Source organism: Eptatretus burgeri, chromosome 8 (assembly GCF_056783735.1).
Source record: "Eptatretus burgeri isolate ZD-2024b chromosome 8, Ebu_testis_v1, whole genome shotgun sequence".
Lineage (NCBI taxonomy): Eukaryota > Metazoa > Chordata > Myxini > Myxiniformes > Myxinidae > Eptatretus > Eptatretus burgeri.
In genome coordinates, this window is record NC_140968.1 from 11,645,274 (window position 1) to 11,667,773 (window position 22,500).

The 22,500-nt window shown below is 45.0% G+C and overlaps 2 protein-coding genes across 2 annotated transcripts in view; one reads left to right on the forward strand and one right to left on the reverse strand.

The window, feature by feature from the left end:
• Positions 1 to 22,106, reverse strand: part of DDA1 (DET1 and DDB1 associated 1) — a 32,718-nt gene extending 10,612 nt beyond the window's left edge. Inside the window, exons 1-5 of the mRNA XM_085890415.1 lie at positions 22,097 to 22,106; positions 21,738 to 21,881; positions 21,545 to 21,621; positions 9,566 to 9,617; positions 8,637 to 8,698 (exon numbers count right to left, since the gene is read on the reverse strand). Coding sequence (XP_085746541.1) covers positions 8,637 to 8,698; positions 9,566 to 9,617; positions 21,545 to 21,621; positions 21,738 to 21,881; positions 22,097 to 22,106 — 345 coding nt within the window. The remainder of the gene's footprint in view (positions 1 to 8,636; positions 8,699 to 9,565; positions 9,618 to 21,544; positions 21,622 to 21,737; positions 21,882 to 22,096) is intronic.
• Positions 22,107 to 22,301: 195 nt separating this feature from the next.
• Positions 22,302 to 22,500, forward strand: part of SPG21 (SPG21 abhydrolase domain containing, maspardin) — a 14,105-nt gene continuing 13,906 nt past the window's right edge. Inside the window, exon 1 of the mRNA XM_085890874.1 lies at positions 22,302 to 22,500. This exon is cut by the window's right edge and continues 106 nt beyond it. The gene's annotated coding sequence lies outside the window, so the exon portion shown is untranslated.

The window sequence follows — 22,500 nt, forward strand, 5'->3', positions numbered from 1 at the left end:
GGTGAGATATATCGATACGTTCATGTGTAGTTAGCCCACACCTGTTGTTTAGAGGGAAGATGTGTGATTCATCCGGGCTGCGACGCTTTGAGTTAGCCGTTTTTCTTTCTCTATCGTTGTTTTGGACCATTAAGCCGCCAGCAGCTCAAACACCACCACCTTCGCCTCTTTACCTCCACAACTTCATCCCTCAAACATCGCTTCACCGCCATTCCCAAATGACGCCCGCCAACCACCAAACCACCACAGCAAACCCCCCACCACCTTCACCTTTCTCCTTCCACAACCATCGACCCCACCACCAGTCAACACCTAACGTTGTACTGTCCGAAGCCGTTCGGTGATTGCTGCCGAACGCAGCAAGCCGCGAGTGCAATGGATGCTTTTACAGGAGAGAAATTTGGATCAGGGGAGGTTCACGCCCCTTTTCCTCCGTCCAATGGGCGAGCGTCGGGCGGTGTGGCCCTGCCTCCAAGTGCGATGAATGTGGATTCCTTACGGGAGAGAAATTCAGATCAGGGGAGGTTCAAGCCCCTTTTCCTCCGTCCAATGGGTGAGCGTCGGGCGGTGTGGCCCCGCCTCCAAGCGCGATGAATGTGGATTCCTCACGGGAGAGAAATTCGGATTAAAAGAGACTCACGCCCCTTTTGTCACACCAATGGCTGAACAGAGGGTGGCGTGGCCCCACCTCCAATCACGTTGTGATCCTAAAATCTGCATCCAGGCTCCTCCCCCGGTCTATAAAAGACGTGAGTCTGTGTGGAACTGGTTGTTGTGGTGTGGGGGTCGCTCGTCTCGTCGCTGGGCTCGTCTCGTCGTTGGTGTCGTCTCGTTGCTGGACTCGAGCCACCTTCGCTTTCACAAGCGACCAAGCCAGCCAGCCATTCCCCTCGCTCAACCCTGAGCATCAACAATCCCCCCCCCCGATCCGCGCTGAGATAGTGCCGGTGGCTCCGGTCATTCCCCACCCGAACCGTGGTGCTGACCAAACCGTGCTTGCATGGAGCACGCCGGAGAGGGCTCACCGACCACGCCAGGGGCACGGAGTCGGGGCGCAGCTGTGCTGATATTGCGGCTTGCCCGCCATCGTGTCACGAGGACGTGGGTAAGACCTTTTCGGTCTCGTGGACCTGGCCGCTCCTCCAGATACCGCGCACATTTGGTCCACGGACCCCGTCGACCTCCCTGCCTATGGGGAGGTCTTTCCTGTTTATTTTGAATGAATGATGTGGTACCGAGTCCCGACAAGTATAATTGTTTAAGTGTTGTAAATAATTCTAGTCGGTAGTGGTGCTTTTGCTTTTGCTGCACATTGCATTACTGCCTTACGTGCGTGTGTTGTGAGTGTGAAATACAGGTGCTTGCTTGTTGAACTGTTTTCCCGTTTCGTTGCGTCCTTTCCTCCGTTGAAAGTTCCATCTTGCATCACGTAAGGGATTGGTAGTGGGTTGAAACACCCGATAAGTAATCTGAACCGCCGAGGTCGACGATAACTCCGCTCGGTTATCCCTGCAGCACAGAACGAGCCGCTGAAGCGGTTCGTGTCCGAAGTCGACCTGCAGTGAGGTACGATCGCCCAGTCGACCACTCGCGCAGGAACTTAGGTAGGTCAAATTTGGCGAGCAACCCTATCCTGCGCGGGTGGGCAATTGGCACGATCGTGGTGAGGTTAAACCCCCACCCGTGATTGGCTCCTGGCGGTAGTTCCTGGAGGGTCACGACTGAATTGTCCGTTCCGGTGGGCGACGCGTCGCGATTCGAGTTACGTGGCCGATTGCACGCCGGACGGGCGAAATTCGTAACAATATATATATAATCTGGTTCTTTCAAAGTAAGCAGTTGGAGAAGCCACGACTGACAGCCTGTCAAGATGTGAAATTGTACGACGATTATAACGTGGAGTTGGATGCAAAAATGAAGAGATGGTTTTTCAGAGCATCAGATATGTTAACGAGAACAGCACTCGGCCCATAACAATACCTCCACCAGTGTGACCACTCCTTGGCTTTTTTCACAAGATCTTGGCTATTTGTTGTTCACCTTGGAGTCTTGGTTTTCTATAGGTTTTCTTGGTGTATAGGTTTTCTATTATCATCGCTTTTCCGAAACCTTGTGAATTCTTGGCTTTTTTCATTGGCTCACCTTGGCATTTATGAAAATGAGGAATTGTCACACTGACCTCCACCATGCTGATCAGTTTACGTCTCGTATCCCACTGACAGGCCGGATCTGCATCCAGACCTGCAACCAATATCGAATCGCCTTGCTCTTAACTCAACCACCTAGTTTTGTCAGAACCCGTCCACAACTTTTTGAGACATCATTTTTGGCCCTATCTCGCAATTGTGAAGAATCGCTGAAAACATTCTCGGATCCGGATCTTCCACAAAATCGAATCAATTCGTCCTCGTCAAACACCCAACCTGCCTACCATGTGTCGTCCGAATCCATCCTCAACTTTTTGACCTATTCTGCTCATAGATAGGGTGAATACATAACGTCCGTCCACCTTCGGTGGCAGAGTGAGTAATGGAAATGGCTAACAAGACCGGGACAAAGACACGAACGGCCCTTTTGATGCACTCAAGTAGTCGAGACGAGAGAATTCCGTTGTGATTGATGCATTGACCATGAGTGTGGACGAATTCAGCAACCTCAGCAAGGTGGCCTTATATACTCCACATGCAGAAAGCATGGTAAGCAGAGGACGACGCCCGTGTCATATCTGGGGTATGTTCAGCGAGACAGCTATCCTCTTGCTTGAGAATCAGGGCCTCCATGCAATCCTGAGAGAAGCTCAGCGACATGTTGAAAAGTAGAGTGGCTGGGCTGGAATCTAAACTGCACGATTCAATATCAGCTGAAATGATGATTCCATGAATACCAAGCTCACTGTCCAGTTGAGAGGATCCGTTTGTTTGTTTGTTTGTTTTCAACCTTTTATAAATCGGAATGATATTTGTTGTTTACTAAAAAGACAGGAGGCAACCTAAATTGAATGACAGTCTGAAGAGAGCAGACGGAGGAAAGGTGAAAGCAGCAGAGCGGCATTTGAGAACACGAGCACAGACAGATACCTTCTTTTCTTTATAAAACTGCCGTTCAGATTAAAATGGAGCCCAGATGTGACATCACTGGCAAAATCGACCAGAATGACATTCTAGGGCTCTTCTTTTTTCCGACATTTTCTTCTTCCCCTCTTCCCTTTATAAAAGGTCTGATGGTGCCACGCTTCTTTTCTGCCTTGACCACGATACTCCTCCAACCCCCTTTGTCCTCAGTCAACTCTCTCTTCACTCTCCAACCACACCGACCTTACGGATATCCCTCCTTAACCAATCCTCCAGTCTCAACCACAGTCTACCTCTTTTCCTCCGACCTTGCTCGCTCAACATATCCGCTCTCTTTGCCATTATCTCTTCCCCCGTCCGCATCAAGTGTCCAGCCCATCTCAGGCAGCATTTCACCAATCTCCCCATCAAACTCATCTGCACACCAATATCCCTCCCTCAGTTCATCCATCCTCCTTCATTCCCACAATCCTGATCCAGTTCTCGCAAACCTGCAGCCTCTGTTGTCTCTCTGTCAGTGCCGTCTCCAGACAGTAAAGGTCACATACCTCTGCCTCGGATATATTGTTGCGGAAATGGGCCCTTAGTGGGTTATTAAACAAAGGATTAGTCCAGATCTCCCCTTAAATGCATGTTTGGCCAGGTTGTTTGGTAATCGGACATTACATGTGTCGGGAGGTATAGCAGGCTGTCCAGTGTTCATACAGTGGTGGTGTACCGAGAGGCGCCTTCTTTTTTTCCTTCCCCCCTGCTAACGAGCCCCCACCCAGCGCCCTGACAGAGTCAGTCAACAAGACGTGTCAGCAACCCATTGGCGGAGAGCTGCTACAAACTCGAACGATGGACCAATCACGTGTCCCCAGAGGCAGTCCGGAGAGGTCCGCCCGGAAAGGCAAGGGAGGAACTGCTTGATCAGTCTACGATCTGCGTTATGAGGAGTGGCCTGGTCGGCTGTTCCTCTTCGGCCATGGATCCAGCATGCAGGTCATCCACAGGTTCATCCTGAGTCTAGTCACGGGGCCTCGGACTGTCCTTGCTCCCTGCGCGGCTCGACGATGTCTTTTAATCACATGGATCCACCTGCAGAGTCCAACACCCAGATTTGGCCTGGTCTGGTGTACAGGCCAGGATTCGCATACTGGACCTTATGAGAAACCAGCTGGAACACACCATAGATCTTTCTCTCCTGTGCCGTCGACCTTACAGGGGCTGGACGCGCCGAGGCTGGTGCGTGAGCGATGCCGATAGGAGTACGAGCGTCATCTTGCCACGCTGCATGCTCGAGCTGGGCGCTCGAATCCGACACCATCGGCTTGTCACGAGCCGCATTCGTGCCTTCGACACTTTTCCTGTCGTCCATGAGGCACCACCAAGTACTCCGTGTCTTGTCTGCAAGTTGTCCAGGCCCAAGCTTTATTTTGCTAGGGCTCCCTTCAAAACCCATATCCATAGCTCCCTAGGTAAGAGCAGGTTATAGATTAATTATAACGTTCATGAATTCTTTGCTTGTGTCGCGTTCCCTGATGTGTCCCCAATAAATCTGGCTGATTTATACGAGATTTGCCGCCTTGAATTTATTCGTGCTGCGCTGAAGAACAATCGCTCGATTTGTATTTAAAACCAAACTGGTTACGGACTGTGGCAGACTTCGCTCGGTCTCTGATCAAACCCAGTCTGTCGCCGGGGTGTATTGTTGAGAATCTGGAAGCCATGAGCACACAGACATTCAGGTTCCTATAGAGCAGTTATATCGGTAAGTACATGTTGCCAGTTTGGGTCCCGACCCTGGTGTAATGGGTAATTAAATGTTCCTGCGCTGTGAAGTTATTTTAATAGTCAGGTTTTCTTTTCGTTTATTACACCACCACCAACGCCGACGACACCGCATCACCCTCGCCTTCACTTCGCTTCCTTCACCTCGCTCTAGCCGACGTCATGGTGGGCGGAGTTCGGGGAAGAGCTGCGCGGCGGCCCTCGGCCAATCGGCATGCAACGAGTGGGGTGACTGTCACTCGGCCAATCAGGGCCCGCGACAGGAGGAAAGGGGTCCGCGTGATGTTATCACGCCACCGGGCCAATCAGAGCTTGCTGCCCGTTTTGGCCAGTGAGATAGACGAAGAGGGATTTTGCGTGCCAAAACCAGCCAGTGAGAGAGGGAGGGTCGCGAGGAGGGATCCCCCCCCCCTCCAAAGAGGGGGATATAATTATCTGGCGCAGTCTGCGCGTCCGTGGTTGTTCTGGGTCTGACACGGGTTCTGCTTCTGGTTCTGGAGAAAAGTGTGAACCTGTGCGCAGGGCGATTGAGTGCGAGGGTGTCTGCACACAGAGTGGTCGTTGCCACAGGGGGGTCTTCTCCTGCCAGCCTTCGCCCTGCCCACTTCGTTCACCTGGATCGTCCGGATCATGCTGGAGGTTCAGTCCTGCCCCAAGGACCTGGTCCTTGAAGACCGCACGAGGCGGACAGGTCCAAGACAGACCCTGGTCTTCAGCCCGACTGTCCTCCAGGCTGGAGGTCCGAATAAATATCATTTGGTCCGATTCTTTGGGTGTGTGTGCGTGTGTGTGTCCGTGGGCCCGTCTGCTAAAGGCCCTGTCACACCTTGACGTTTTAGCCAACGTATGCCGATTTTTGAATTTTTTTTCTAAAACGCTGGCACACGTTGAATACGTTATGGGTAAGTTTTGATAACATTGAGAGCACGCTGGCATACGTCGTAGTACATTGCCATACGTCGTTGTACGTTGGCTTTAAACGTTGTACTTTTCGGTTGTCCTCAAATTTTTTCATGCTTGAAATTTCACGACGTATGTCGGCGTATGACTCACACGTTCCGCTACGCTGGCCACAAGTTGTAGGCACGGTCTGCGATCGTTGACAGACGTCAACACATGCTACTTGTAAGTTAATCATAAGTTGAGACACGCCGAGGTAATGTTTAGCGTACCCGAAACTTATTTCTAACCTATTATTAACGTGTTGTTGGCATGTTACGCGATCGTTGCCACACGTCGACAGACGTTACATTTAAGTTAATCATAGGCTGAAAGACGTCGGTATAATGGATCGTCCTTGCGTCAGCATCCACGGCCACGGCCAGGACACTTATTTGCAGCATTCTTCAAACTTTTCTTTGGCATGACGAGGATGTTCACACTTCGATGTCTAGCTTGGCTATGATTCCAATTGTCCATCGGCATTGTCTATTTAAAATAGTCGAGTTTGAGCGTTTTAACACGTTCAGAAGAAACGCTTCAAATTTCCAAACCCCAGCGTCAAAAAAAACAAACAAAAAAAAAAACAAAGGCGAGTGACAGCAATTTAAATCGTTCATTGTAAACAATGAAAATGGCTGAGTGGTACCGTTTAAAAGTCGTTGAGTGTAAAAAAAATCCAATTGTTGATCGCAAGCGTCTACTTTCAATAGTGGAGATGCAGCCATTTAAATCGTTGAGTGGCAGCCTATGAACCTACCCGTGGACACGCGGACGCAAGGAGGATCCATCATAACCCACACCCTCCCCCTCACACCCACCTACTACTGCCAACATGAACAAACTACTACTACTACTAATACTAATACTGATACTGATACTGATACTGATACTGATACTGTTACTGCTGACATGGACATCGACTCAAAAAGGACTCGAAAACACTGTTGGGTTCCCCTTTTATGAACACCATTTTATATACCAATTCCCAAAACCGCTGGGAACACGTCTTTATATGGCAGTTGTAAGCTAGAAACACATTCATTTTTTTTTTTTTTTTGTCGACCGGAAGACGTCATTGGAATACGTCTACATACGTCGATGTGTGTTGGGACTACGTAAAGAATTGGTTCAAAGCACGTCAAACATAAGTTAGAAATAAGTTTCGCGTAAAAAAGACATTACCGCGACGTGTTTCGACTTATGAGTAGCTTATAAGTAGCGTTTGTGGACGTGTGTAAGCGTCCACATATCGTGTGTAAAACTTATCCCCATCGCATGCGGAACGTGTGTCATACGCCGAGTACGTCGTAAAATTTTGAACATGTTCAAAATTTCTTGACGTACTCTACTTACTACGACTTATGATAGCATATTTAGCGTTCTACTCGCGTATACCAAACTTACCCATACCGTATTCGACGTGCCCCAACGTTTTAGACACACTTTTTGTTACGTCGGCATACGCTGGCAAGATCGCCAAGGTGTGACCGCGATTTTGACCCTTCCATTTCTATGGCAGTTATGATTTGAATCGTTGTGCGTCAGCCTTTTAATAGGCTACGTCACGACATCGTCGGCGATGCGTGCAACGCGCTATGCCTGAGTTAGACTATCGTTGGGCATCGGTTGTGTAGGCCGACAACAGGTTCAGCATTCGTTGGTATAAGTTATCTATAACACAACGAAACGTTCTGTGTAGTTACCAATGCGTTATACATAAGACCAAGTTGCTATGAATACATCCGAATCTTTAAAAAAAAACATCAAAAGTTCAACGTAAGCCAGCGTTTTACATAAATTTTAACACGTTGCCATCGCTGGCTAAAACGTCAAGGTGTGACCGGGCCTTAAGTAGTGAATTCTACAAGTGCTTTTTGCCTGTGCATACGTGTATTCATTAATATTCGGTTTAGCTCTGCTCTTGCGTGCTTCCCTCATTCCCCACACTATTGTTAAGTAAATATTCCTATTGTTAAATGTTCCAGCTCGTTCGTGTCTATTCCTTCATTGACTGAGCGTGCTGCGTGTTGGGGAACTTGCAGGCCGCTACTGTGGCCGTTGTAGCGGGACAATTGGACCGACGGTTGTCGGCGATCAAACCGCTCGGATCACACACGGAACGGGTACGCTAAGCGGCTCGTTCCGTAAGGGAGCCGTCGAGGGTGAATTTCCCTGGTAGTTTGGACCACGTGGGTATTTAGGTAAATTGAAATTAGCAATCGACCCTACCCCACGTGGTCTGTCTATTGGCAAGTTCGGTCCAAAAGGGACCCGCACTTTTCCGGAGTTTTCCGAAAAGGTACGATCTAAATTTTGGGCGATCAGTCGAGCCGACTCTACTGCTCCGTCTGGTAGTCGTGCTCGCGGCCGACGCCCGGCCCCGCAACAGTATGTCCCCAACCGGTACGGCCCAGGGGTACTTTGGTATCATGATCTGAGGCGCGTGACCCGATACCTGTGCCGAACTAGCCGGCGTTATAACCCCTGAGACGGCGGTGCTGTTAAGTGCCGCCGAATCTTCAACAACATCATCCCTGGTCACTGTGCTTTGTGATTGGGAAAAAAAACAATCAATTTCGACCCCTCCCCCACCCCCTTCAACTTGCACCGTGATTAAAGATTCTCAAAGGTTTTCAGGAAATAAATAAAATTGCATTTGGGTTTCCCATTAAGGAACCAATTTGAATGACAGCTTGGAGTGCTTGGCACTCGCCTGAGAATACACACACATTCATTGTGAACCTTGCACAACCTCAGTCGTATTAATCTGCCATTACGTGTGAACGGCAAGACACATTGACACTGCATAATTATAAAAGATCACCGACAAGAACAACATTTGCACGTTACCTTTCTATCAAACCGCTGGTTCAAGTACCGCAGAAGGATGTTCGTTTTCTCTGTGATTATAACTGAATCCATACAGGGGTGGTCGAGGAATGGAGGAAAGAGGGTAGATAAAACAGAAAACATTTGATGCAAAATTCAAGTTCAGCTTAAATTACATTCATCACAAGAACGGTACTCGGTGGAGTACACACCTCCACCAGGCTGAAACAGTTTACGTTTTGTAGTGTACTGATAGGCCAGATCTGCATCCGCACCTGAACCAAAATCTAATCAGTTTGTTCTTGTCCCCTCACCAACTCAACCACCTCGTTTTGTCACAACTCGTCCACAACTTTTTGACATATCGTGCTGTATATCATTTTTGGCACTCGCTCTCAATGGTGAAGAATCACTTTAAAAATTAAATCATTCTCGTATCCAGATCCGGATCTTCACCAAAATTGAATCAATTCTTCATTGTCGCACACTGAACATATCCACCAAGTTTTGTCAGAATCCGTCCACAACTTTTTGAGATATCGTGCTATATATCGTTTTTGGCCCTGGAATCACGTGGAACTTTTGTCGAGCTGTGACATGTTGCAGGTAAAAACAAAAAATATATATATGTATATATATATATATATATATATATATATATATATATATATATATATATATATATATATACATACACACACAATGGAGCTTAAAGATGGTCGAGTGAGTGTACGAGGATCGAAAGGGAGGTTATCGTGAGAAACAACATCAACTGCAAAACTCAACGAAATCAGTCACTTGGATTCAGATTCATTACTCATTCACCAAACCTTGCATTCTTTCGAGAAAGTATAAAAGATAAATTCATCATTTGTCTTTATTGTTTTTACTTCGTACCAATTCAACTGACGGGGAATTCAAGACACAATTTAACAATGCAACGGTTTTACCTTGTTCAGAAGGGTACTCTCGCGTGGGTAAATACACAGGCGGTCTTCGACTCTACAAAACAAGACAATTTTCAAAAAAAAAAAAACATCAAAAAGGTTGATGACGGTTCATGCAGCACTCGTTTCTCGCAAGTATTCCTATTCTGATGTACCATACTCTGTTACAGAGCATCGGTGCTCACGAAACAGTTTATTGGCAAGGGTTATACTGGGTAGTTTGCCATCGCCTTCGCAGCAGTCATTAGGGCAGGCATTTGTAGTTTATTCATGGTGCCGGCGATAGCTCGCCTACTCTTTACGAAGGACACCGTGGGATATTTGACATCCGCAAAACTAATGCCGACAGACGGGACGCCCAGTTTAACGTCAATCCGAGGGACGGCACACACATTGATGAATCACCGCGCCTGTGAAACACCAGGATGACAGTTTATTGCCGGGTCGGGATTCAAACCCAGGCTAGACAGCTGAGTGGCGAGTGTGCGTACGTCTCGGCCACCCTGTCAGCCTGCTTGCAAGTCTACTTTGATCAATTTGAATGCTGTTGCTTAAAAAAACAAAAACCAGACTGAGGTCGATGGCACACCATCGCAAATGCCCACGCTTCCCACCTACAGTGGCCTGCAAAAGCATTCACCCCTCCCCCCTCCAAAGTTTTCACATTTTGATGCCACCTGAGCTCATTTCCTGATGCTTTCAAATCAAACTTGATGTATAGAGGCTTCACAAAGTACTCCAAAGTGATAAAGCTAAACAATGCAGAGAAAATGTGAATAAGTTTGATCAACAGAGAAAAATCAGATGATTCTCAGTTGTGTAAGTATTCAAACCCTTCACCTAATTAACCTGAAATCACTCCAGGAGTAAATTGTTTGTGTGAAAGAAATTAAAAGAAGTATAATATGTTTCACCTGTATGTAATCAGTTGTTTAATTTACAAAGCAAGCTCCTTCACTTATCTAAGGAGTTTTAAGGTGCAACTCAATTGTCTAACCAACAAGGTAAACATGAAGAACCAAGGAGCTTCACAAAGAAGTCGAACATAAAGTGATGGAGAAGCACCGTTCAGGAGAGGGTTATAAGAAGATTTCTAAGTCACTCGTTATCCCTTTGAGTGCGGTGAAATCAATCGTTAAGAAGTGGAAGACGTATCACACCACCCAGACTAGACCTCGATCAGGTCACCCATCCAAACTCAGCAGCCGGGCAAGCAGGAAACTGGGTCGGGATGTCACTGTAAATCCAACAATGACTGAAAGATGTGCAAAGCTCTATGTTTGAGATGGAGGGGGGGGGGGTCAGTGTTCATCAATCAACAATATCACGTTCCCTTCACAAAGCTGGTCCTTCATTGACAGGTGGCAAGAAAGAAGCCATTACTGCGAAGACTCATCTAAAAGCTCGGATGAAGCTTGTGAAAAAAGCATGTTAATGATACTGCAGGCACGTCGAGCAACGTTTTGTGGTCAGACGAGACAAAATTGAACTTGTTTGTCTAAATTAAAAGTGTTATGTCTGGCCCAAGCCTAACACTGCACATCACCCAGTCAACACCATCCCGACTGTCAAGCATGGTAGTGGCTGCATCAGGTTATGGGGTTGCTTTTCATCAACATGAACTGGCAAGCTCGTCAGGATAGAAGAGACAATGGACGGTGTAAAGTACAGGAGAATCCTTGATGAAAACCTGCTTGAGTCGGCCATGAATCAGAATCTTGGGAGGAGATTCACATTTTAGCAGGACAATGATCCAAAGCACAAAGCTAAAACCACACTGGAGTGGCTGAACAAGAAGAAAATAAATGTTCTTGAGTGACCCAAAGTCTCGACTTTAACCCAATTAAACATTTATGGCGAGACTTGAAGATTGCAGTCCATCGACGATCCCCATTAAATTCGGCAGATCTCGAGCAATCTTCACGTGAAGAATGGGGAAAGATTTCACCATGTTACTGAACAAAGCTGGTAGAGATCTACCCAAAAACACTCACAGCAGTCATTGCAGCAAAAGGTGCTTCCACCAAGTACTGACCGAAGAGACTGAATACTTTTACAACCAGTGAATTTTGATTTGTACGTGTTTTTCGCAGGTGTTCCTGACATGTAACCTCCTTCAACTGTTACAGTGGTTAGTTTGATCTCTTCAGTCATGAATAAAAAAGTTCATTTGGAAAAATTGTTCATACACAATTCATAATTTATTTGAATGTGCCATTATTGGTAGGGGGTGAATATATTTGCAGGTTACTGAAAAGCAAAGTTGAAAGATAGAAAAAAAAAGGTTCCACGAGGTACGACCCAAAATCAAATTGCAATTAAAAAAAAAAAACTTCCATTTTGACCCCGAGGACCACAAGTCCACTGTGACTCACACACACACACACACACACACACACACACACACACACACACACACACACACACACACACACACACACACACACACACACACACACACACACACACACACACATCCCCAAATGTTGATTGCATAAAGTTTCATGAAAAGAACATCGTTAAATGTGCCCGTTATTGCATTTTTGGTAAATGACCTTTTGACCACACCCCATAGCCCAAGGGGATGGGGATAAAAACTGCTCTCGCACCTTCGTGCCACGTGGTTTTCACAACTATAAAGTTTGGTGAATTTCTGCACAACCGTTTAGATTCTTAGAAGATAGCGTGACGGACGGACGGACAGACGTGATTACAAGATCCTCCAAGTTTGTGTTTTTTTTTTTTTAAAGCGTGTAGATAATAACAAGTGGCGGAATAATGGGCACGCACACACACACATACACACACTTCGGAGGGACTTTTTAACACAAGGAACTTTGATGCAGGAGGTCATTGGGCCCGTCATGCCTGCGCTACACCAACCCTGCGCTGAGAGTGGTGTCGGCTTGGGATCTTAGGGTCCCGAGTTCAATCCCCCCCCCCACCGTTTCTACTGAATTAGCACCAGGTGGGGTTGACAGCCTGTCATCCTTCAGAGATCGGCGAAAGGAATACCCAGCGTACTAAAAAAAACCCCCAAATTTAAATTGAAGCCGAAATGAAGAGGAAAAAAATAAAATAAAATAATAATAATAATCTCTATCAAGTGCAGCCTGCGGCTGCTGGTTGCATCATTGGTTGAGACGTGGCTATGCCGCTGATGCAGTGTCCCCCTTACCAGAACACTGATACTCATTTTGCCGACCTCGGAAGGATGACAGGCTGAGTCAACCTCCTGATGTATTAATTCAGCAGCCAACGGGGCTTAAACTCAGGACCCGAGGATCCCAAGCCGCCACCCTAACCACTAAGCCAACACCAAGCTTAATAATAATATTATTATTATTATCTATAATTCCAGGTGTGTGTGTGTGTGTGTGTGTGTGTGTGTGTGTGTGTGTGTGTGTGTGTGTGTGTGTGTGTGTGTGTGTGTGTGTGTGTGTGTGTGTGTGTGTGTCCAACCACTGGTCCGATCTAATTGAAACTTGCCAGGTATATTGCTGGGTCCTTGTGGATGTGCCTTTTCATGGTTTGATATTAATCGGACAAGTGCTTCACAAGTTATGGCCATTTATTTACCAACCAATGACAGGACACGGTGCTCGGCCATTTATTTACCAACCAATGAAAGGACACGTTGCTGCGTAGGCCGGTGCATGGCCGGCCGACGATGACGGCACGTGCCGTGCCGGTTACGATGGGGATTGGTGCTTTAGTTACTGTGGCGTAGGAGTGGCAATGGTCAGCGGCAGCGAATGTCATGGCAAGCAAAGACAGGGAAGTAAACTTGATTTTAATTAACTGTGTGTGTGGAAGTATCACAGCAGTTATTACTTCAATGCAAGCGATAAATATTCATGGAATGCATGTGAACATTCCGTACGGGCACGCACCACTTCCGGATAGTGATGACTTAATGTTTTCTAATAATTTCTCGATTTCTTATGTGCATTTATCGATAAACACAATGCCCCAATCCAGTTGTCGTTTACGAGAGTGAAGGAACGGCCTGTGTGGCTGTTTCTGGCTTGCGGTTAGAAATTTTTTTTTTTTTTGTATTTTTGGGGAGGTTTGCACGTACGGGCACGTGAGACCAAAGGAATGACCTGTGTGGTTGTTTCTGAATTGCCGTTTGAAAGTATATATATATATATATATATATATATATATATATATATATATATATATATATATATATATATATATATATATATATATATATATATATATATATATATATAGTTACGGTTGTGGAAATTCGCAAACCACCATTCAGGTCCCATTGGTGAGATATCTCTGTAAGTACATGTGAAGTTAGCCCAAACCCGCTGTATAGAGGGAATTAATGTGATTCATTCGGGCTGCGACGCTTTGAGATAGCCGTTTTTCTGTTCTATCTTTATTTTGAACCAACCACGCTCCAACCGTCAGACAACAACAACAACGCCAACAGCCACGACCTTTACCTTCACAACTCACTCCCGCAAACATCGCATCACCGCCATTCCAAACGGCACCATGGCCATCGGCCACCGCCGGAAACCCTCCACCACCTTCGCCTCCCTCCTTCTACGGCCATTCCCACACCACCTGTGAGCACCGAGTGTCGGGCTGTCCTGGGCTTGTACAAGATATATGCCGAGCCGCGACTGCAAATAGCGGCCTTTCCGAGGAGAATTCGGATCAGGAATGCTACACGCCCACTTCTGATCCGTCCAATCAGGAAGCGCGGGGCGGCTTGGCCCCGCCTCCAGGCGCGTCTGTGTGGAATCGAGATATGCAAATTCTCGGATCAGGGGAGAATCACGCCCCTTTTCCTCCGTCCAATGGGCGAGCGTGGCCCCGCCCCCGAGGTCATCCTGATCCGGAAATTTGCATATTGTTTTCTCCTGCCGGCCTATAAAACGGCGAGCGTGAGGCGAAAGAGTGAGTTGTTGCGCAGAGAAGTTGTTGCGCAGAAGAGTTGTTGCGCAGAGGAGTTGTTGCGCGGAGGAGTTGTTGCGCGGAGAGTCAGTTTTGGTGGCAGAGAGTGGAGTCGGGAGATGGAGGCAGTCAAGTCGGGTTGGAGAGCGGAGTGGAGTCGGGAGGCGAAGGCGTCAAGGTGGTTTTCTGCAGTCGGCTGAGGAGAATTGGGGGAAGAGTCCAAGGAGCTCGGGTCCAAGGCAGGGAAGACGGCGGTCGGCGACGAGGTCGTGGTGGGATCGCTCGTCGCGGGACCCAAGCCAGCCAACCATTCTCCTTCCCCCAGGGCATCAACAATTCCACCCCCTTTTTCCCCCGCGCTGAGATAGTGCAGAAAGGGGGCCCCGTTCCCACCCCACTCTAAGCGGTGCCAACGAAACCCGCGAAGGAGCACGGAGTCGGGGCACCGCCGCGCAGCCACATTTGCGGCTCGTCACGAGGACGCGGGTAGGACCCCCCCCCCGGTCTCGCGGACCTGACCGCTCCTTCAGGTCCCGCGCACACATTGGCCTACGGGCCCGTCTGCCCCCTTGTCTATGAGGGTGGCTTGTTTCCTTTGCTTTTGAGTAAATGTGTGTCGGCGCCAATCTGGTGAAGTAAAACTGTTTAAGTGTTGCCGTGTGTCGGTCTTAGTGGGTAGTATCTCTGCGTCATTGTTTCTTTTGTAGCATTTCATATATGTGCATTCTGTTTGGTTGTATATGTGTGCTCTCCGTGTGCCGCGGAATAAATGTGCATTATGTTGAACTGTTTTCCCGTTTCGCTTCATCTTTTCTTTAATTGAATCTCCATCTTGCTTCACGTAACGGGTTCGTCGTGGGCTTAATACGCCCGATAATTAATCGGAACTGTCGAGGCCGACGATAACACCGCTCGGTTATCCCGATAGTACGGAACGGATCGCTTAAGCGGCCCGTGTCCGGAGTCGACCTGCGGCGAGGTGCGATCGCCCGGTCTACCATCCGCGTGGGTACTTAGGTAGGTCGAGTTTGGCGAACAACCCTATCCCACGCAGGTGGCCGATTGGCACGATCGTGGTGAGGCCGAAAGGCCCACCCGTGACTAGCTCCCGGCGTTAGTCCGAGAGGGTCACGACAGAATTGTCCGTCCGGTGGGCGACGTGCCGCGATTCGAGTCACGTGGCAATTCGCACGCCGGCAGGCGCGAATTCGCAACAATATATATATATATATATATATATATATATATATATATATATATATATATATATATATATATTTTGGTTTGCACGTACAGCCACGCACACGAGACCAAAGGAACGGCCTGTGTGGTTGTTTCTGACTCGCGGTTTGAAAGTATATATATATATATATATATATATATATATATATATATATATATATATATATATATATATATATATATATATATATATATATATATATATATATATATATATATATATATATATATATATATACACAGTAGACTAGGCGTAAGTCGTCACCATCGGGACCGAGAAAAAAGTGACGACTTAGAAATGTGACGACTTGCGCGTATGCGAACATTCATGATGGCTGTGGGGTGAAGGATGAAGTCGCGCGTGGCCTGGACACATGTGTGAGAGCCGGCTATTGTACCAAAAGGAAAACACAATCCTTGGGGCATAGGTGGGGGTGAGTTGGTGAGTTGGAACGTGATCAAGCAAAGATGGAATTCATGAATCAGTTTATCAAAAGTAAAGATAATGAACAACTCTGTAAGACAACTCATATACCATCGGTGATGGTATCGTGCCAAATTACATGACACACAGTCATCGTGGTGATGATTACCACTCAATGCCTATGTGTAAGTGAGTGCGGTAATGTACAAAACAAGCCAATATAAAACCATGATCGGACTTCAACACTAAGCTCGATCGATCCTTTACTTCTTTGCGAAGTAATCCGTTATGTTTGACTGCCTCAAACCCTTGGGCATCTGGTGCATGACAAAGGATTCAAACCGGTCATTGTATTCCATGATGTTGGCTGGGCAATCCTCCACCGAAAGACAGTATCGGCCGAATCGGCCAAAACCGAATACAGTATTTGGCTGAGCCGACATTTGCCGAAACCAGATGATGAGTGCGTCATCGACATCTTCAAAGGACACACATTTCACGCATTTCACACTTCCCACCGGCCTCACGATCTTCTCCACTTGTCCAAATTATCTTGCCCTTATTCTTCAAGATATCGTTCAATGTCTGCCGTTTGATGTCCAACTTCTCAGCTATGTCTGTTTTCTTCATCAGTGGATTTGCCTCGCAAAACTGGATAATGTCGTATTTTTCTTGGTAGGTTTTAGTTGTAAGCTTACGCTTGGTCGCCATTGCCCTGCCTGCAGTGCGATCAACGTGTTTACGCAGTTATAAATAGCCTATCACTGGCGGTGTACACCAATGAGCGAGCATCACGATTCCATGAAATCGGGCTTCTCACGAGGCAGCAGTTCCATGTGACGAGTGAGGAGTGGTAATTTACTTGAGTTTCCATTACGTGGGAATGGACAACATCTGACAACTTAGACGAAGTGACGACTTAGAGATGACGACTTACAGAGGGATGACCCTTTATTCAAAGGGATTTAACATGAGATAAATTCGGGACTTCTTGACGCTGCCGACTTAGGCGAAGTGACGAGTTACACGCTGCTGACTTACACCTCGTCTACTGTATATACATATATATATATATATATATATATATATATATATATATATATATTTTAGTTTGCATGTACAGCCACGCACATGAGAGCGAAGGAACGGCCTGTGTGGTTGTTGTTTCTGACTCGCGGTTTGAAAGTTTTTTTTGTTTTTTTTTTTGCACATACGGGCACGTACTCGTCTATCCATCTATAATTCCAGCAGTGTGTGTGTGTGTGTGTGTGTGTGTGTGTGTGTGTGTGTGTGTGTGTGTGTGTGTGTGTGTGTGTGTGTGTGTGTGTGTGTGTGTGTGAGACCGCTGTTTCTCGACAACCACTAGTCCGATTTGATTGAAACTTGCCAGGTATATTGCTGGGCCCTGTGGATGTGCCTTTTCAAGGTTTGATATTAATCGGACAAGGGGTTCCCAAGTTATGGCCATTTATTTACCAAACCAATGACAGGACACAGTGCTTTGACGTCACAAGTGCGTGGCCTGTGTGGTTGTTTCTGGCACGGTTTGAAAGTTTTTATTTTTTATTTTTTGCACGTACGGCCACGCACGATTTAATAATAATAAAAGTAATAATAGCGAACGCAGTGAGCTTCATACTTAACGCGTGCACATGAGAGAATAGGAAACAACAACACAATACCCCTGACGATTTAGAATCCGTGTTGTTGACTATGACCCTTTTGCTTCCGGTTGTTTTTAAACGCTGTGCGTTGTATAAACACGATTGGGTTTTATTAACCTCCGCCATCTTCGAAGATGGATGGAGGTTACTGTTTTCACCCCTTTGTTTGTTTGTGAACAGGATTACGGAAAAACTCCTCGACGGATTTCGACGAAACTTGGTGGGGGGAGGGGGAGTTAGGTATGGTCCAAGGATCATGCCATTAAATTTTGGACTTGGTCCCCCACCCCCCAAAAAAAAGTTTGAGAATTTTTTTTTTTGCATTTCTACATGTTTTAAGTGATTTCCAACCCCCCCAAAAAAAATTGTTACCCCCACCCCCCCAAAAAATAGATAATTTTTTTTGCATTTCTACATGTTTTAAGTGATTTCCAACCCCCCCCAAAAAAAAAAATTGGAGAAACAATTTTTTTTTTTGCATTTCTACGTTTTAAGCGATTTCCAACCCCCCCCAAAAAAATTGTTACCCCCCCCCAAAAAAAAGAAAAAAAATTTTTTTTTTGCATTTACACATGTTTTAAGTGATTTCCAACCCCCCCCAAAAAAATTGTTCCCCCCCCAAAAAAAGAAATTTTTTTTTTTTTTTTTTTTGCATTTACACATGTTTTAAGTGATTTCCAACCCCCCCCAAAAAAAAAATGATGGAGAAAAGAACTATAACTGTCAGCACGGTTGACATCATATTTAATGAATAAGAAATAAGGTTCACTTGAGTGACCCAGCAGTATTGGCGGCAGAGGTTTTGTACTCTCCCGAGTGCTCCCCCTCTAGTTTCTATCTTGTGAATATAACACAACGCATGCACCTGAGAGAATAGGAAACAACAACAACACAATACCCCTGGCTATTTGGATTCCGTGTCGTTAGCTATGACCCTTTTGCTTCCGGTTGTTTTTAAACGCTGTGCGGTGTATAAACACTATTGGGTTTTATTTCTATCTTGTGAATATTACTTAACGCGTGCACATGAGAGAATAGGAAACAACAAAAACAACACAATACCATGGCAATTTTGAATATGTGTCGTTGCCTATGACCCTTTTGCTTCCGTTTTTTTTTTTTTGCTTCTGGTTTTTTTTTGTTTCCGGTTTTTGTCATCGGGAATGATGCATTCCGGGAGATAAAGGCATCGTCGGAGAAATGAAAGACCCACATAATATCAGACATGGTGTATATTTCCTCCACTGATTTTAATAGGGAACGAAGTGAGCTTAATACTTAACGTGTGCACATGAGAGAATAGGAAACAACAACAATAACAACAACACAATACCCCTGGCTGTTTGGATTCCGTGTCGTCAGCTATGACCTTTTGCTTCCGGTTGTTTTTAAACGCTGTGCGGTGAATAAACACGATTGGGTTTTATTTCTATCTTGTGAATATTACTTAACGCATGCACATGAGAGAATAGCAAACAACAAAAACAACAAAAACAACACAATACCCTGCCAATTGTGAATCCGTGTCGTTGCCTATGACCCTTTTGCTTCAGTTTTTTTTTTGTTTCTGGTTTTTTTTTTGTTTCTGTTTTTTTTTTGTTTGTTTCCGGTTTTTTTGTCATGGGGAATGGTGCATGCCGGGAGATAAAGGCATCGTCGGAGACATGAAAGACCCAAATAATATCAGACATGGTGTATATTTCCTCCACTGATTTTAATAAAGATATCTCCCACATCATCAAAAAATAATTTTTAATCATGATTTACGTTATTTGATCGCTGATCCCGAATCCAGGCCGAAGTAACCGGAAACTGCGTATACAGTTGTGAACAAGTTATAGGTAAAGTCAGAAGCGAATGTAAGAAGAATTTTACATTAACTTCTAGTATTTCTTTTTTTAGATGAGATCTTGTTCTCGGCGGTGTAGTTGTTGTTGTGAAGGTAATGTTGAGGTAATTTTTTTTTTAGATGAGATTCTGTTCTCGGCGGTGTAGTTGTCGTTGTGAAGGTAATGTTGAGGTAATATTTATTTTTTCAGATGAGATCCTGTTCTCGGTGGTGTAGTTGTCGTTGTGAAGGTAATGTTGAGGTACTATTTATTTTTTCAGATGAGATCCTGTTCTTGGTGGTGTAGTTGTTGTTGTGAAGGTAATGTTGAGGTAATATATTATTTTTTTAGATGAGATCCTGTTCTTGGCGGTGTAGTTGTTGTGAAGGTAATGTTGAGGAAATTTATTTTTTTTTCAGATGAGATCCTGTTCTCAGCGGTGTAGTTGTTGTGAAGGTAATGTTGAGGTAATATTAATTTTTTTTAGATGAGATCCTGTTCTAGGTGGTGTAGTTGTTGTTGTGAAGGTAATGTTGAGGTAATATATTATTTTTTTAGATGAGATCCTGTTCTTGGCGGTGTAGTTGTTGTGAAGATAATGTTGAGGAATTTGTTTTTTTCAGATGAGATCCTGTTCTCGGCGGTGTCGTTGTCGTTGTGAAGGTAATGTTGAGGTAATATTAATTTTTTTTAGATGAGATCCTGTTCTAGGCGGTGTAGTTGTTGTGAAGGTAATGTTGAGGTAATATTTATTTTTTTATATGAGATCCTGTTCTTGGCGGTGTAGTTGTTGTTGTGAAGGTAATGTCGAGGAATTTTTTTTTTTCAGATGAGATCCTGTTCTAGGCGGTGTAGTTGTTGTTGTGAAGGTAATGTTGAGGTAATATATATTTTTTTTAGATGAGATCCTGTTCTTGGCGGTGTAGTCATTGTGAAGGTAATGTTGAGGTAATATTAATTTTTTTAGATGAGATCCTGTTCTTGGCGGTGTAGTTGTGAAGGTAATGTTGATGAAATTTATTTTTTTTCAGATGAGATCCTGTTCTCAGCGGTGTAGTTGTTGTTGTGAAGGTAATGTTGAGGTAATATTTATTTTTTTTCGATGAGATCCTGTTCTCGGCGGTGTAGTGGTTGTTGTGAAGGTCATGTTGAGGTAATATTAACTTTTTTCGATGAGATCCTGTTCTCGGTGGTGGAGTTGTCATTGTAAAGGTAATATTAACTTTTTTTTTAGATGAGATCCTGTTCTCGCTGGTGTAGTTGTTGTTGTGAAGGTAATGCTGAGGTAATATTTATTTTTTTACATGAGATCCTGTTCTCGGCGGTGTAGTTGTTGTTGTGAAGGTAATGTTGAGGTAATATTAACTTTTTTCGATGAGATCCTGTTCTAGGTGGTGGAGTTGTCATTGTGAAGGTAATGTTGAGGTAATATTAACTTTTTTTGATGAGATCCTGTTCTAGGTGGTGGAGTTGTCATTGTGAAGGTAATGTTAAGGTAATAACTTTTTCAAATGAGATCCTGTTCTCGGCGGTGTAGTTGTCGTTGTGAAGGTAATGTTGAGGTAATATTTAATTTTTCATAACAAAAAGAATTTAATTTGATATATTTAAGAAGCGAATGTAAGAAGAATTGTATGTTCGCTTCTCGGCTTTGCCTATTCCATATTAATAATAATAATAATAATAATAATAATAATAATAAACATGTTTGTGTTTGGCTTAATTTCCCCCTCCGACGGGACGGCGAACCGTCCAACGGACGACAACGACTCAGAGTGCCGATTAAAATGGAATGTCGATCGCACGTCGAGATGAACTCAACGACGTCGTCACAGGTCACACAGCAACAAGCTCCGCCAGACACAGCAAGCCATTAAACCATCCACGGGCATCAACTAACCGAGGCCTTGCATACTGAGTCGGGGTGAAATCGGCTGAAGTTGTTCTCGTTGTACACGGGCAATTCCTTGAGAAAGTCTGCCTGCACGGATAAGCGCACAGCCGTAAACGGCACGTTAAAAATCCAAAATGATTGCTCGCTCGTATTCGTACTCGAACACCAAAAACACCAAAACAACATTAAAGCATCTCACCATTGCGACCGCACAGTTCCGGAAATACGTCACGAACCCGGAAATACGTCACGAACCCGGAAACGGATTTGATCTGCCGCTCAGCACTTCTGTTTTCGCCTTCCGGGAAACGTCGACTTTCTTTCAAACATTCTGTATTCTCGTCTGAATAAATATTACATTTCGTGATACGTTCTCTTTTCTGGAATAATATTTGCAAGTGTTGTTTTTTATTTCCCCGATACCGTTGTGCAATTTAGTCCGGTCCAGTTTGGACGGTGTATAAGATGACATTCATTTAGTTCCCTTTTTGTACAGTGAATCTTTGTATTCAATGATAAAGTTTTTTTGTTTTTTTGGGGGAAAATTAACTTAGTTACTTACTAACATAATCGCTCACCTGATAACGTTCTCAAATAACTAAAGGGAGTTCGTCAGATCACGCCCATTCCACGTTGGAACAATTAAATAAAATGTGAAGTTGGACCCCCTTTCGTCGTCATAGTTACATATCCAATTACTTCACTTATCTGTAACGTTGAAGGAATGTGAATCTGAAGTTTATAAACAGAAAAATGTAATTTTAATAACAAAACGATGATATCTAGAACGCGGATATGACGCAATCGCGATGGACCAAACGACCTTCGCTTCCGCCGAAATTATCTTATGATATTCGGAAACGTTTTTAATTCGAGCTGATGAAGAAGATCCTGTGACTGAATGACGTCGATTTATCAATATTGTATATCACGAATTGGCGATGTTTATTATGACGTCATCA